The 17,009-nt window shown below is 36.7% G+C and overlaps 1 protein-coding gene across 2 annotated transcripts in view; it reads right to left on the minus strand.

The window, feature by feature from the left end:
- Window positions 1-17,009, minus strand: part of LOC132114472 (breakpoint cluster region protein-like) — a 37,649-nt gene that overhangs the window by 15,368 nt on the left and 5,272 nt on the right. For both annotated transcript variants that reach the window (XM_059522607.1, XM_059522606.1), the window contains exons 2-4: window positions 6,213-6,397; window positions 4,791-4,895; window positions 4,430-4,615 (exon numbers count right to left, since the gene is read on the minus strand). In XM_059522607.1, the coding sequence (XP_059378590.1) occupies window positions 4,430-4,615; window positions 4,791-4,895; window positions 6,213-6,397 (476 nt within the window). The remainder of the gene's footprint in view (window positions 1-4,429; window positions 4,616-4,790; window positions 4,896-6,212; window positions 6,398-17,009) is intronic.

Below are 17,009 nucleotides of genomic sequence, written 5' to 3' on the forward strand. Positions count from 1 at the left end.
TTTCACTTGTGCTTGATCTGTGCATATTTCTCTCCTGATTCAGATGAGATGTCTTTTTCACTGGAGAATGCGATATAATGGAGGGAGGACTAATTTTAAGTTAAAAATGTCTTTGTGGTGGATTTGTTTTATTTGTTACAATCTTTTAATTTCACAAGATGTTAACTGAAGTACTGGAGTCGTGTGGCTGAAATTTTTTTTTATCAGCTGTTTGAACTTTTTGAAGAGGATCCATTGCTGTCCAAGTGATGTAAAGCTGAATTTCTCCAAACCTATTTCAATGAAGAAATAAACTCATCTACATCTTGAATGGCCTAAGGGCGACTACATTTTCATAAAATTTTCATTTTTGGGTAAACTATTCCTTTAAAGTATCAAAATCCTTTATAAACATTATAAAGGATGATATTCAAGCACATTATTACACACTTGAACCTTTTATAATCTAAGCAAATAGGTAAATTCTAATGAACTACTTCAATATTTATTGTGTATTCTAAATTCTTCAAAAATCAAAACCATCCCACAGCTGTTGCATCAGTTCGACAACATCAAACTAATAAAATTTTCATGTAGACTGTGTGTGTTCCATGTGATATCTGAAGAAAATGCCAGGTAAATATCACATACAAGACAAAAAAGACACACACACACACACACACACACACACACACACACACACACACACAAACAACACTTTTCTAAAAAGTCCATATTAAGAGGGTGAATGCATGACTTGGTGTAAATGAAGCCAAAATGTTGCTGTGTATGAGCATTTGTGTTATGAAGAAAAACACCATTCAAAAGACAACAGCTGTGAAATGGGCACAGACAACAAGCATTTTCCATGGCAACATCTCGAGTGCTGCCAACACTGGGGTAAATAAGAGAAGGACTTGTGATGGGGCTTGTCATGATACAGAGGGGTTAAGCATTTCCTTCAACACAGCCATTATACTGCTACTGGGGAAACGTGTGAGTGATCCAGAATATGAGCATCATTACTCTGAGATCAGAAAAAAGACGGATTACATCGTGCTGTTAACTCCACTCACTGAAAAAAGATGAATACTCATTAAAAGAGTGAAAAGAACCATTACAATGAAAAGAACAACTTTCTAAAGACTCCTCTAGTGAAGTGGACACATTTTCAGCTTAACGCCAAAAGATCTTATATTTTATTTGAGTTGTGAATGTAAGTTTGCAGTTTGAAATGAATGCAATTAAATAAAAAATAGTCAGGAAACATCTTTTGATTGAGTTGTACTTGCAGGGTGCACGTAAAAACAAATGACTCTAATGAGCTGGTTCATATTAGCGGATAAAAAATATATTGCATGACCACTGTTCTGATTCACAAACAAATGACTCTTATGAACAGGTTCATTTTAATGAGTCAACAACATACCGCATTTCAAGTGTATCTTGATTCATGAACAAATTACTATTAAAAGGTGTTTTTATTCATGACTTGTTCAAGAAGACAAGTTTGAATCAGTCCGACAAATCCATTACTGAGCAGTTACTAAACCAACATATGACTTGCCTACAGCAAATTCTCATTATTGTCATACTATGCAATATTTAGTTGTCTCAAATAAAACTGTAACAAACGTCCGCAGATCAGGAAGGAGGAGGCAGGAACCGGCTAACAGTTAAAGGGGTCATATGATGTGATTTAAATTTTTTCTTTCTCTTTGGAGTGTTACAAGCTCTTGGTGCATAAAGAAGATCTGTAAAGTTTGCAAAGACTGAAGTCTCAAATCCAAAGAGATATATATTTTTTTAAAGTTAAGACTCTTTCATGCCTTCCTAAAACGACTCATTCAAACACGCCCCCACATGTCTACATCAATAGTATCTGCGCACGCGCGCGTGTGTGTGTGTGTGTGTGTAGGTGTGTGTGAGAAAGAGAGAGAGAGAGAGAGAGAGAGATAGTCAAACAGTGGAGTCAGCTGTCTTAACCGTCTGAGGCTTGTGTACTGTAAACACATACGAGCTTCATCACTGTGTCTGTCACGTGACTCTGTTCCAACTCTGTCGACACTCCTCCTTTTATCCTTTAGGAGATCCTCCGTGGGACTCGAGACGGGAGAGTGGTGCAGGTGTCACGCATTATCATTAATTCCACCCTCTCGTAACAACGACAATGTGCCATTAAACAGAGACATTAAACAACAGAGCATTAATATATATCCTGTATATACATTTAGTATATAAATGTAGTAGAGTAGACTGAAATCTGTTGGAAACACTGGCCTGAACCGATTCATTACTGTATGAAAACAGCATCTGAGTCCATTTTTGGACTCACTGCATCTGAGGAGTCAGCAGTGAGTAAATCCCATGGTGTGAGTGCTAGCAGTCCACAGGGAGAGGGAGAGGGCAAGGGAATGCCCAGCAATGAGTGGGTTTCCAGGGCAGACACAAAAACCCCTGCTCTATGACATCATGCTTTCTGGGAAACACTGGACTCACTGTCCACTGAAAACTCTGTGTGACTATGTCTCCCTGTGGGATTTCCTGTTTATTTACCCCTCTCTGTGGAAAACACACACACCCTGGAATAGAACTATGTCACTGCAAACACACACACACATACTCCCAATGTAACGGACATGGCATATTCTCCCAAAGGGTTGTGTCACAAATACAGTTCCATGCAAAAACATCTGCACAAAGATAAAGGAATAAGATACAAAAATGCCTCAAATAATAACCACAGGTGTTTGCAACTAACAAAATAATCCCTGTTGGATTAACAATCCAAATAAAAGATGAATGAATTCAGCCTCTGGCCACATTTACTCAACCCCAATGCCTTTATATTTCAAAGAACAGATTTATGTCAAACAGTCACCCTGGATCCCAGAGGGGAGGGCAAAACATTTCGAACACAAACCTCAAATGAATTAATTGATGAATGAGTGGATCAGATCAACAACAATTTCCCCTCCTGCTCAAAGCATTCTGAAATCATTCTGCTCCAGCTCCACTCTGGGTTTTATATTTTTCATTGACCGCTGAAAGATATCTTGCAACAGTTCATGCCATAGAATTTTAAAATGTAATTTATTCCTGTAATGCTAATGCTGAATTTCCATTATGCCAGTTTTCACATTCTAATAGCTGATTTAATGCATTTTTCAAAACTAATCAGAAAGTCCAAAATAACACTCTTTATTTATTTGAAACGGACAACATAAATTATAAATGCCTTTGCTGTCACTTTGATCAATTTAAAGTATCCTTACGGAATCAAAAGCATCAATTCTTTAAGAAAATCTTATTGTATAAAGTTGTAAAATGCAAAAAGTCACAATTCAGAGATATCAAGAGAAAAGCAAGAAGAGAATGAATAGGCAAATCATGCAACTCACATAATCAATACAGCAAAGAAACATTCTAGTTTGTCATGAGATCTACGCTCCTGGCTACAACACCCTAATACATTTCAACCCCAGCATTTTTGGCCGCAGCCCCACCGATCTACGAGCAAGACCCCTAGCTGCTTTACATACAGTCATGTGGCTCTGAAAAGCTTTCATCTGCATGAGCGTCAAGTCCTACAGGCGTCTATAATGATGGGGGTAATGTTTCAGTTTCCACAGCTAATTGTGCCGAGTGGAATGATGTGGCTGTTGCTCGTGAAGCTCACTAAACCAGTTATCAAAGCAAATTTTCCTTAGGGAGGACCAGAGAGACATGCTTTGATGATGACGGCATTCATAAATGGTCTAAAAAAAATCACTCTCGGGTGGTCTGATAGAAACGAATTAGACATGGGCATGTGGCATCGAGTGACGGCACAATTCAGATGTTATAATGAGTAACAACAGTAACACTAACTTATTATTAGATGATAATACAAAAATGAACCAGTGAGTTCAATAATAAAGCAAACAGTAGGCAGTATGACTAAAATATTATATCATGATGTGTAATTTAACATAAGGTTTCATATCATTACATACGTATTTTGCTGGAAATTCAATAAATTCATACAAAATTAAATGAAAACAAATAAGAATGCACAAATTATAATTATTAATTGTACATGCTAATAAAAAAAAACACCTTTAAATATAACATTTAGCATCAATATACAAATTTTTATATTGTACATTATAATGTTGTGATGACTTGTAGCATTTAAAATAACTCATTTTAGGTTTTAGTGTTTTATTTTGTATTTAGTTAAAATATTACAGAATTGTAATATTAGTAAATGTTTGGTTATCAGCTTATTCGATACCAGTTCGAATTTTAATATCACTAAAATATATAAAATAACCATGTGAAATGCCTAATCAAATGACCTAATTAATTTATAAATGAAAGGCTATTCTGATTTGAATGCAAACCAAAAAATTATGCGTTATTAGCATATGGACTGTTATATATTAATATATAATAAAAAACTGCTCACCAGTTTCTGGAAGAGGTCACCCACACATTGACGGTGGCTCCACTGTTGCACTCTGGGTAATAAGCCATCATAAAAGTCTTTGTGGATCTCATGGATTTCAGGCACTTTGAAGAAAATGGTTTCTATCTGCTGGAGGGTTAACATGGGCTGAGAGGTGGTGGCAGCAGCTTTTAGGGGTTTCATGGGCTGAGATAAAAAAAATTAAATAACAGTAGGTCAAAAGGGGGTCCCCATTTGTAACCACTGGGTGCAGTTTAATGTGCAAAGCTCAGCACCACTATAATGGTGATCTCTGACCCTCTTTCATTAACAAGTGTGCAGTAAAACAGACCCAGTAATGCCTGAAGACTGTATTACTTACCAGTAAGAGCGCCTCCAAGTGGCTGAGATATGCCTCCTCACTGGCCAGGATCCCTGATAAGACCCATTTTCTCATCTCCAACCCTTTTTCGACATCCAACTCCGACTAGGAATGTCCATGATGAAGAAAGTGCCCGTTACACAAACACATTGAGGGTTCAGCCAAAAACACATATTCCTTTCTACAGTCCCTAGGCATTCGTCAGTAGGGTAATCTGGTCACACTTTATTTCAAGGTCCAGTTCTCACTATTAACTAACTATTAACTACAACTTTTGCCTTAATAAACTCTTAAGAACTGCTTCTTAAATGGATATTCCACCCCAAAATTATTTTTTTTGTTATTAATCACTTGTCCCCATGTCGTTCCAAACCAGTAAAAGCTTCAGTCGTCTTTGGAACACAATTTAAGATATTCTGGATGAAAACCGTGAGGCTTGTGACTGTCCCATTAACTGCCGAATAAATTACACTGTCAAGGTCCAGAAAAGTATGAAAGAAATTGTCAGAATAGTCCATCTGCCATCAGTGGTTCAACCCTAACATTATGAAGCGACAAGAATACTTTTTGTATGCGAAGAAAACATAAATAACGACTTTATTCAACAATTAGCCTCCTCTGTGTCTCTCCACATCACCGTAGTGCAATTTTGGAGGATTTGAGCTGAACGCAAGCAGCGTACGCTCTTCTGTATCAGCTACGCCACCGATTTTTTTTGCCAGTAAATGGGACAGTCACAAGCCTCCCAGATTTCATCCAAAATATCTTAAATTGTGTACTGAAGATGAACAAAGCTTTTACGGGTGTAAAACGACATGGGGGTAAGTGATTAATGACAAAATTTTTGGGGTGGAGTATCCCTTTAATAGTAAGTAAGGAAACTGTTAAGTTTAAGTATTAGGTAGGATTAAGGATGTAGAATATGGTCATGAAGAATATGTGGTTTAATAACAGCCAATATGCAAGTAATAATATGCACGCTAATAAGCAACTGTTTAATAGTGAGAATTAGTCGATATACTAAAGTGTTATTGGTAAACCTCATAAAAACTTAAATCCTATCCCATACAGATTTACAAAAGTCGACCATAGACCACATTATCCCATATATGAAACGTCCCATAGAATAAAGATAAAGAAAACAGAGGTCAAAGGTTCAGAGCATTCACACATTTGCATTACCACAAATGTTAAAGGATCCTTAAACCAAAATTATAATTAGCTACTAACTGATAGTAAATATCAAAATTCAGGTTGCTACCAATAAGCTGAAATGTTTTTACAATAGAGCACGCATTCCATAACAATAATCATCTTACAAAAGTCACGACTGAGCTTTATTTTATGACAGAAAGACTTGGGAAAGGTGTATAAACCTTCATGAAGGTTAAAGCTAGTTCTCTGTATTTAAATGTCCCTTACTGATTTAGTGAGCTCCAGGGACCCAGAGGAAGGGGTCTCTCTAAAGCTTCGACCCTTCGGATGAAGGTGCAGAGAAGAGAGAGAGTCATCCATGTAGGACGCGACGTCAGGCTGCAAATGCTGGTCCTCCCCTCGATCGGCATCATAAATGTACGCTGGAGGCGGGTTCCCGTTAAACGGGATGTCTGCAAATAGACAGAGTTTAGATTGTCATACTTGACTAACAAGTGTAACATGATTTGATTAACTCTCAAATCGTATCAATAATTCAAAATGCATGTAATATACAGTATTACATAAAATAACAGTACATAATTTATCATTCAGTGCCAGTGTGGCAAACAACCAAAAATGGGTTTTCAAGTCAAGCGTTCCATCTTCATTTTGAGTGCTTGAAATAATCAATACGTCCTTTTACCAGAGAGAGCCTCGTACATCTCTTATCTCTTAATGTAATCCTAACAGAAGACCGAAACCTTATCCAAAAAGACTTATTATAGGCTGAGCTTTTTCCTCTTTGCAATAAAGACCTCAACGTATAATTGAGAGCAACAGATAAAGTCTGCCAAGTGAAGTCTTCCAAAGCCGTTAGGAATTCATCACCCATTTCAAATTTATTCTTGGAAACATTATTTACCATCTCTCTAAATCACAGCCTCAACTAAGCCTTCTGTTCATCATTAATGCATGAACGCTGCAACAGAATTATTAAAAATGTGTTTAGTAAATTGCAGCGATTCAATTTGTAATATTCATTTTCCCTCTGACAATATGAAGACTGATTGGATGACTTAGAAAAATCTGATTTATTATTTTTATTATTATAAGTATTTATATTATTATACTAGAATTCCACCATAATGTGCTGTTCAATGTAATATCTAAAGCTTTAATTTCCATTGTTTGAGAGGACACTGGGAACAAGAGATGAGTTTTTCACTAAACTTGAGCCAACATTTTCTTCACATAATCTGGTTGCTGCTGTGACTCAGTATTTGTTCCACACCTTCAGGGAATATCACTGATACTAACCAAGAGAAAGAGAATTAGAGGGGTCATACGAGGTTGTTAAAAAGAACATTATTTTGTGTGATTGGTGTAGTGCAATATTTTTATGTGGTTTAAGGTAAAAAAAAAAAAAAAAAAAAAAAAAAAAAACATTTTCCACATACTGTACATTATTGTTGCTCCTCTATGCCCCACCTTTCTGAAACGCGTCAATCTTTATAAAGCTCATCGTTCTGAAAAGCAAGCTGTACATTAATTGGCCAGCTATCCAGTGCCGGAAATGTTACGCCCCTTACAATACTGTGATGCCATGCACCTGCGCGACGAGACAAAACCAATAAAACCCTTTACAAACGAGGCATTTGTTGCATCCAGTGGGCACATAATTACTGATTATAATGACTTATACTGTCTTTTTACATGTTGCATATCACGCTGCGTAAACATAAAACCATGTCAGCATTTGTGATCGAAGAAACAACAAACAACAAGTGCTTCTCTACATTTTCTTCACAACTCCCGTATGAATCATCAGTGGCAAATTCTTTAAATATGTAAACGTACTAAGAGTCAGAAGAGCGAGACTGTCCTGGCAAATTTGGAACTGCCCCTCTTTATAGACACAGGCATTGTAGGCTACTCTTCCAGGGAACAGTCCTCTTCCTCAGTAAAAAACACATCACATATCTGAATATTTGTGTTGAACTGTTCTAGAACAGTTTTGTAAATACAACTTAACCCCTGATTTCTAGTTGTGTCCTCTTTTGGAAGGCCAAACAAAGTAGCTTGACTTTCACAACGAAACACACAGAATCTCCACAACATGGCACTGGCGGTAACAGCAAGAATAAAAGTTAAGCCTTCTTGAACATTTGGGAGGCGTTATGTAAATCGTCCCACATCATGAGGTAGACATGTGGGGGCGTGTCAGAACGAACCGTTATAGGAGGGCATGGCTGAATCTTAACTTTGATAAAGAATATCTTTGCAACTTTACAGATCTTCTTTATGCACTAAGAGCTTGTAACACTCCAAAGAGAAAGAAAAATTTAAAAATCGCATCATATGACCCCTTTAAAAGTGGGAAGTGGAGTTGGTTATCATTCACATCAGCTGTGATTCACAGACTGCAATGAGTTGAGACATGAAGAATCCCTCTGTCTGTATTTATAGAGTAAGTTGTCCAAAATCAGCCATTCATTTCCTGCAGTCTGTGAACAGCTCAGCACCGGTGAGACGTCCAGACACAAACATATCAACTATGTGCTCATCTTATCTGGTGTCCTGATCAGCTCAGCTAAGACGAAGTCTGATGCTACAGTCAAAAAGCTATCTAGATGTACGCAAAACGCATGCATACATACATACACATATGCACACGTATACAGTCAGGATCATCAACAGTGAAATCCACTCAGCTCTTGCTCTGTACACAGTACATTTAAACTAAAGTTGTCACAGTACTAAAATTTCAGTAGCCAGAAGCAATACCCCTGAATCAAATTTCAATAATTTCAAAACAACAGCAAAATAAATATGCTATTGAAAACATTACTTCATAAAGTTAGACCTTAAATAATATTATAGCGTAAATATATTATACTAATAATTAACTTTGTAACACATTAAAATAAGCATTAATAATCATGAACTAACAGTGAACAACTTTTACAGCATTTAATAACAGGTTAATGCTTATTATAAATATATAATTTCTTACCGTTAACTTCACTTCTAATACTTTAATGTACATTAAAACTTAAAATATTTGAAATATTTAGAAATTATACATGTTTATAAAGTGAGATATTGATATTATTATATAAATGGAATTAATATTATTGTTAAATGTTAACATGTAAATGATCATTTAAATTATTCTTTTCCTCTAGATCTTTATCACAGCTATTTATTTTTATCATCATTTTTTTCAAACAGGCTAAAAAAAAAGGCTCAATGTCGCCGTCAATGTCTGCCAATGTTGCATACAGTTGTGAAGAGGGAGAAGATGAGGCTTTGAATTTCACACCACCTAGTTTCCACTCCCACACACCTACAGGACAGGCCTGTACACTCATATCATCCCCAAAACAACCACTTATATATACAGAAATAGCCCAAAAGACTTTGAAATATTGAGAGTTTGTTGGCTTTGAGATTAACAGCAGAAAAAGGGATTTTGATGAAAAAAAGGTGAAAAGAACATCACCCAGAATTGATGTTCACTAGTCAGAACTGCACAGGATAACAAGTAGTGTCTCGTGGCTTAATTAATTCAGCAGTCAACAGGTTTATATTGTGTATGAGGACATTAAGAGGGGACAAAGATGGGAGTTAAATCACCTCATCCTGAGAGAAACAGAAAAGAGAGGACACCGGAAGCATGAAGGCAGCCTTGCTGAGTGGCCTGGCATGTAGCCTCCTAAAAAAGATGGAATAACAGACATAGTCGAACAAATAGAGCAGGAGAAAGAGGTAGGGGATTACAGAGAAAGATAGCAAAAAACAGTGAGAGAGCGAGGCCACTGCTGTCTTGTAGAAGGAAGAGCCATGCCAAAGGGCATCATGTGTTACTTTGTGATTGGCCACTAGCATTGAGCTTTTGAGCAAAACAATTCCTGTGGCTAACACCAAGGCCACATAGAATGTGGAAATGGATGTGTTTGGTACAAGGGCATCCATATAATCATCCTAATGGTATTTCTCCTGTGTGTGCAAATGCACTACCGTTCAAATGTTTTTGAAAGGAATTACTAATTTTATTCAGCATGGATGCATTAAATCGAAGTGACCGTAGAACTGAATTGCACATAAATTCTGTTCTTTTGAACTTTCTATTCATCAAAGAATCCCCCAGTTTCCACAAGAATATTTAGCAGCACAACTGTTTTCAACACTGATCATAATAATAAGAAATGTTTCTTGAGCAGCAAATCAGCATATTAGAATGATATGAAGGATCTGAAGGATCATGTGACACTGAAGACTGGAGTAATGATGCTGAAAATTCAGCTTTGTTATCACAGGAATAAATGACATAAAAACAGTTATATTGAAAAGTAGTAATGTTTCTCAATATTGCAGTTTTTAGTGTATTTAGTGTATATATATATCTTACAGACTTCAGAACAGTACCGTAGTTTTGTAAAGGAAAAAAATATATATAATCCCTTTATATTTATTATTCCATACATATTTTAGCCAAAATATATGCGATGTGCAATGCGTAGAATGCACAAAAACATGGTCTTAAAATTGGTGTCCAAAAAAGTTAATCTTCCTATGGAAATATGTGTGTGGAACAGACTCACTGGTCACTATGACTGTGAATCAGTAATTGAGGAAGTGTGCAGGGATGTCTGTACAGAGGAAACGCACACATTTGATCCAAGGTCAACTTTCCAACAAAAACACACATTCACACGTTGAAACACCTAGGCTATAAACTGAGGAATATGAAAATGCTTATAAATTATGAAAACTGTATCATCAATAAATCAATAAACAGATTGATGAATGAATAAGCCCCACTAAAAACATTGACAGTCCTAATAATGATTAAAATGCTATTAATTCATTATCCTTTCAACATAATAAAGTTCACCAGTCAAAGGCTTCGAAAGGGAAGAATTCCTTGGAGCAATTTCATGTCTACACTTGCCCATCCACTGCAATTCTCATGTCACACTGTCAAACAGCCTCACAGACACAACCAGGAAGTCTTAAAAAGTCTTCGGTGGAACAAAGCGGTAAAAACGACCCCGTTTCCTTGGAAGGAAACAATAATAACTGAGAAAATGACGAATACTCAAAGCTATTATATACTGATATTTAAATCTACAAATGGTCAAGACACTAACAGAGAGCTTTGACTCCTGAACCTAAAATCACAATCCTCTGGTTAGCAATGAACAGGGCAACCGAGCGCAGATGTTTCGGTTTCTGCTGGCAGAGAATGCAAATGCATCACACAGTTCAACACGAGGCAGATTAAACGGTCATGACGCAACATCAGCATCTCTATCCTGCGATAATACCTAAATAAGTCGCCCCACTCTTAGTCTTTTTCCTTGCAGCAATACGTGCTCACACACACTCACAAACCACACACAGATCTTCTTAATCCGTGTGTTTGAATGTGATCCCAAAGGGAGTGGAAAGCGCCAGATGTGTAAGGCTAGGAACAGTCCATCTCAAGATCGGATTCACTGATCTACTCTAACATAACCAGCTGCTCATAATATCTTCTCTAACTTGAGGATCAAAGTTTATCCAAGGCTGTTTTAGATGATCGGAAAAATCCATAGTGAAAATGTTTCTGTGTAGAAGGTCAATAATAAGATCAAGCATATCTAATACAAAACATCCATACGTGTGTGTGTGTGTATATAATTATTTTTATATGATATAAAATCATTTAAATATAAAAATATATTTAAAAAAATCATAAATTATATATTTCCATACATATTCTATATGTGACTCTGGACCACAAATCCAGTCATAAGTACTAAACAAAAATTTGGTTTTGATATATTTACAGTAGGAAATGTACAAAAAAATCTTCAAGGAACATGATCTTTACTTAATGTCCTAATGATTTTTGGCATAAAAGAAAAATCAATAATATTGACCCATACAATGTATTTTTGGCTATTGCTACAAATATACCCCATCGACTGGTTTTGTGGTCCAAGGTCACATATATATGCTTCTAATTTATACAATTCGTTCATTAACAAATTGTCTAACTGATTTTTTAACCTGTTCCATTATTTAAATCACAAATACAAACACCACGATTCACAATTATGATGCCAGCAGCATGAAGAGCATGAAGATGGATACAGATCATGCTGTAATCTTCCTCTTTATGGGTGCATATGGACCCCTAAGAGGAAACCGGAGGTAAACAGGACATATCTGTTGTGTGAACATATCATTTTTGGCAAGTTCACATGTAAATCCAACACATGAAACAAAGGATGTGGCCTATGTGTGTGTATCAGAAGTTTTATCTGGAACATGTGGTTATTGTATTTTAAGTTTCCGTAACACCTCAAAGCGAAACCGGTGGACCATTTTCCCTTCAGAAGGGAGACGATCTAAATATAGCAGGCAGGATAAAGCTCTTCAGTGCACTGACAACCATTTAACTGTTACTATTTTGGATAAAGCAACTTCCTGTTTATGACACACCGACTACAACGTCACATCAACACCAAAGCAACATCACAGATAAGATATCGACACAGATTCAGTGCTTTTTCAAGTCTCCATTTGGATTTTTTTGCCATTTTTCTTGGGTTCACAAAGTCGAAAAATACTTTGGCATCCTGCAAAAGAAACAATTGAAAAGGAACAAGCATATATACACACACAGAGGAAGCAGGTCAAATATCAATGTCATTTCATTATGTTACTCTTCTTCCTCCCGTTTTGGACCTGAATCCGAAACGTCAGTGGGAACCTAAAAAAATAAGTTCCCCTAAAAACGAAAAACTGATCACCAATTAAGGTTAGTAAACTATTCAAAGTCAACAGAAAATAAACTTTTCTAAAGTTCGGGAAATGTTTGGTTAGTCATTACCTATTTGATTTAATTTACTGGAACTACAGTATTTCTAGTTCAGGTCACTTTTCTTCATCTTTCATTCGACGTGTCAAGCCTTCCCTCTAAAAAAACTAAAATGGCACAACTGGATGTGAGAATGTCAATGATAGAAAGAGGTATTTCTTAATATAGCTCACAAATTCCATAAAAATAGAATGCAGGAATGATGAAAGCCCATTCGTTTTAATATGAACTTCTCAATCCTGGACACTCTCAATCATCATTCTTCACATTATGATATTAAAAGGCTAACAGCAGGCCCAGGTAAATGTGGGAGGACAGAATGCATTTATTTGGATCGCTTTAACACCCCAGTCTGTAATAAACACTCAGTAGGGTTCTGTAGATTCCATGATGACAGGTCTGTGGGAACGGCCCCCTTCATGTCTTTCTTTGTAAGCAGGAATTGTAAACATCTCCGCACTTCACTCACTGACTCAGACTAAATGTCTGGACTTGCTAAATTGAGCCGTTTTCATAACTGACATTATTCATAATTGAATGACAATGGGGGAAGGTGGCATAGTCACAGTGCCGGAATAAAACAATAAGTACATTTCTAAAATGGATGATGGGAAACATTTTGGAAACAAAGTCTAAAATTATATTTCAGAAAAGTTTTCAGTAATTGTACAACAATGGGTAACAAAAATCAGCTCATAAAACCTGCCAATGCAAGAAAGCTATTTTGAAATTGTCTGGTATTTCTCTATTTTTGACATCAAAACAATTGATCTATCTATCATTTGTTCTTTCTATGCTTCATTCTATCCTTCTATCCTTCACTCTATCCCACTATATCTATTTATAAGCGATTTTAATATCAATCAAAACATGAACTTTGCTACTATTCATGCAAGTTTTTTAAACTTAGGTTTTAAAATACCCAAATATCTGGTCCCTGTCCCCTTCTGGGACAACACTCAGCCGGCAGATAAAGCGAGTGACACCTGAATCCAGCTCCTGATCGGGACGGGTTAACAATGGGGCCACTGGCCTTCACTCCACACACATCGATTTCAGGAGATGCCTCTGAGAGTAGGGAGAAAAGTGCCGTGGTGTTAAAAGGATTTGCTTCTCCAGTAAATCAATGGAGCTCTCGACAGCACAGTCACCGGGGAGGCAGGCGGTCATGCGGGTGAGAGTGGAAATGGATTTTACCAGAAAGTCACGCAGACACATATGCAAGGCTACGAGAGGCAACTAAAGAATAGCCTCCGTCAAAGGCAATTCACTTAGGACAGCCAGCGGAGGAGTCAATACAACATTTAGATTGATTCAGGAGGAAAAATAGCAGCTGGTCGATAAATGGGATGCCTTATGTACTGTATATAGTATCAGCATAGGACAACCAGCAAATATGATTTCTTTTTCCTAGCATAAAATGCTCTTAGTAATTCTGTGTCACCCTAATGTCTGGCTCGAGACAGTTTAGGGAGTGGAAAAGCAGAGCTGTGCCTAATATTCATAAAAAGGAATTAAAATAGCAATGGCTTTCTGCAGGACTATTAATACGCATCTCTCTGTCCTTCTGAAGGAAAAGAACACGGTCCTATCAAACGCAGCCTGTTGGCAAAGTTTGGCTCTCTTATTGTTACTTTCAAATGCTTTTCTGTGCAATAACGTCTGACCAACATTTTAATATCTAAACCGACCATCTAAGCAATTAAGCATTGGCAAGACCATTAAACCAGCGGCTGGCATGGCAACTAAAGATTCTGCGGTATTCAAAAACTTAAGCCTTCAATAAATCAGCAGTGAAACGTTTCTGCTTATTTCGCACTGTGGAAAGGGATGGAGTACAGGCCAGATTTACTCAACTGTTTCAAGTTCCCAAGTGAACTTTATAAGCAAATCCCATCCACATACTGAATCAAAATAAAAACTCAGGTCCTGGGAAAGGGTGGCACTACTGCTGGACCCGAGGAGCGCATGTGTTTAACCACACACCACCGGCTGGTTTGGCTGATGGCCATTTCCCTCAAGCTTCATCAAAAAACCTCCATCGCCCATCGTCTGCTGACATTATGGAGGAGGATGAATCAAAGTGACCAGACCACAGCCATTAAATTCTCTTTAATTACCAGATAGGTGGAGAAAAGCAGATCTCATTAAACAGATCCGAGTGGGAACAGGCTTTATCACAGCTTAATAAATGTCCAAGTCTCTACTTCTGTAACACTGTGAACACAGCCAACAACACACATCAGGGCCCTAAATTGTGACTTAAATAATCTAAAACAAGAAAATATAAGCGACAATAACTGATTATGATAAACATTGCTATATTTTACAAAACTTTGACTTTTTTTCGATCACTTGGAAATTTCTTCCTTAACAAGCAGAAATATTCTTTCATAGTACAAACACAGAGCAGAGGGCATCAACAGTAACCAATAATGGCAGTATATCACATGCCTAGCATTAACATAAGGAACTTTATCATAACACCACAAAAAAATATCCTATATCTTATAAGTGATGAACAGTATCTGACCTCCAGGCTGCACTTTACACCAACCACTTTCCACACACATGACTGCGCAACAGCCCCCAGGGGCCAGTGCCTGTGCTCAGGGGCCACTTTACTTTTCATTAGCCATGTATTTACCACACTTCTCAAGCAGCTGAGACATTCCATAAACACTTTAGGGAAGGAGCACAGAAGGCCCATTCAGTCCCAGCAGGAAAGCTGGGTAAGCCCCAGAGGGGGATCAGGGCACACAGCAGAGGAACAGTGGAAAGTTCAATTTTGGATTTTTACGGTCTTGTCTGCTTGATATTATCAGCATAAAGTTCCGTTTTTTTTAATTGTACAAATGTACAAATAAACGTTCCTCAAAAGCCTGACGTATAAATATAAACTATAGGCTAAGTCTTGTAGTAGATTGTGTTTCCAGCAAAGTTCTGATAATTGATTATTTGATGACGCCTTGAATTCATGCTGATAATTTAGAATCCCAATAAAAACATGAAAGTAAAAATAATAATAATAATTTTACATTCTTAATACATGTTCTCAGTCTCACTTAAAAAAGACACAAGTTTCAGGACTGAAAACCTGCATTCAGGCCTGAAAAGGTGCAATCAGTTCCTGATGGATAAAATCAAGTGCCACTCTACATACACTACCATTCAAAAGTTTGGGTTTAGTATATGTAATATTGATGAAAGAAGTCTCTCAATGATGTATTTATTTAATCAAAAATACAGTAAGAATAGTAATATTGTGAAATATTATTACAATTTTAAATACCCGTTTTCTATATTTTAAAATGTAATTTATCATTGCAATAAGAAAGCTGAATTTTCACCCTCATTACTTCAGCCGTCAGTGTCATGTGATCCTTCTTGAAAACAGTCGTGCTACTTCATATTTAAGTGGAAACCTTGATTTTTATAGCAAGTTCAACATATACAGAATTTTAATTTCATAAATGTCTCTAATGTCACTCTTGATTAATTTAATGTGCCATTGCTAAATAAAAGTATTAATTTCCAAAAAAAAAAAAAAAAAACCTTATACTGTGTCCAAACTTTAGAACATTATAATTCATGTTGAATATCCTGTTTCATCTAAGATACCCATATTATGAAGGGGTTGGGAACCAATTTTAAAACAATTAAAACCCCAACAGAGTCTACAGGAAGCCAGAAAAATACTGATTGCAAACCCTAAAAAAGCAAGTTCTTCCGTGTTCATCTGAAGTTACAACACCACTGAAATAGTTTCATGATGATGCTGTTTACTTTTGCCAACAGAGCCTCTTTCCGTCCCTGACATTGTCCTCTGTAATCAAGATAATATTCTGAATTCATGAAATAAGCAAACATTGTGTGAAAAGGAAGAGGCTTTTTTGGTGGCACACCAACAGCAATTTTCAGACTTGAGTCAATCATGTCTGTTGGTTGAGGTAATGTTTTTTTTTTCCTTTTGTAGGTGTTCCTCTTTAACATAACAGACTGTAGGGTTATTTTATCTAACATACTACTAAAAGTTGACACTCAAAAAAGGGAAAAAAGGATAAGCCTTTCAATATTTCCTTTCAAAACTTCCTGTTTTATTACAGGAAAGAAGACCTTGTCAAATCATTCCATGAGGTCTTTAAGCCCAGGCAGAACTCAGCTAATTCCTCCAGGAATATAAATGGGTATAAATGTTGTGACTTTTTCTT

The sequence above is a fragment of the Carassius carassius genome, chromosome 34 (assembly GCF_963082965.1).
Source record: "Carassius carassius chromosome 34, fCarCar2.1, whole genome shotgun sequence".
NCBI lineage: Eukaryota > Metazoa > Chordata > Actinopteri > Cypriniformes > Cyprinidae > Carassius > Carassius carassius.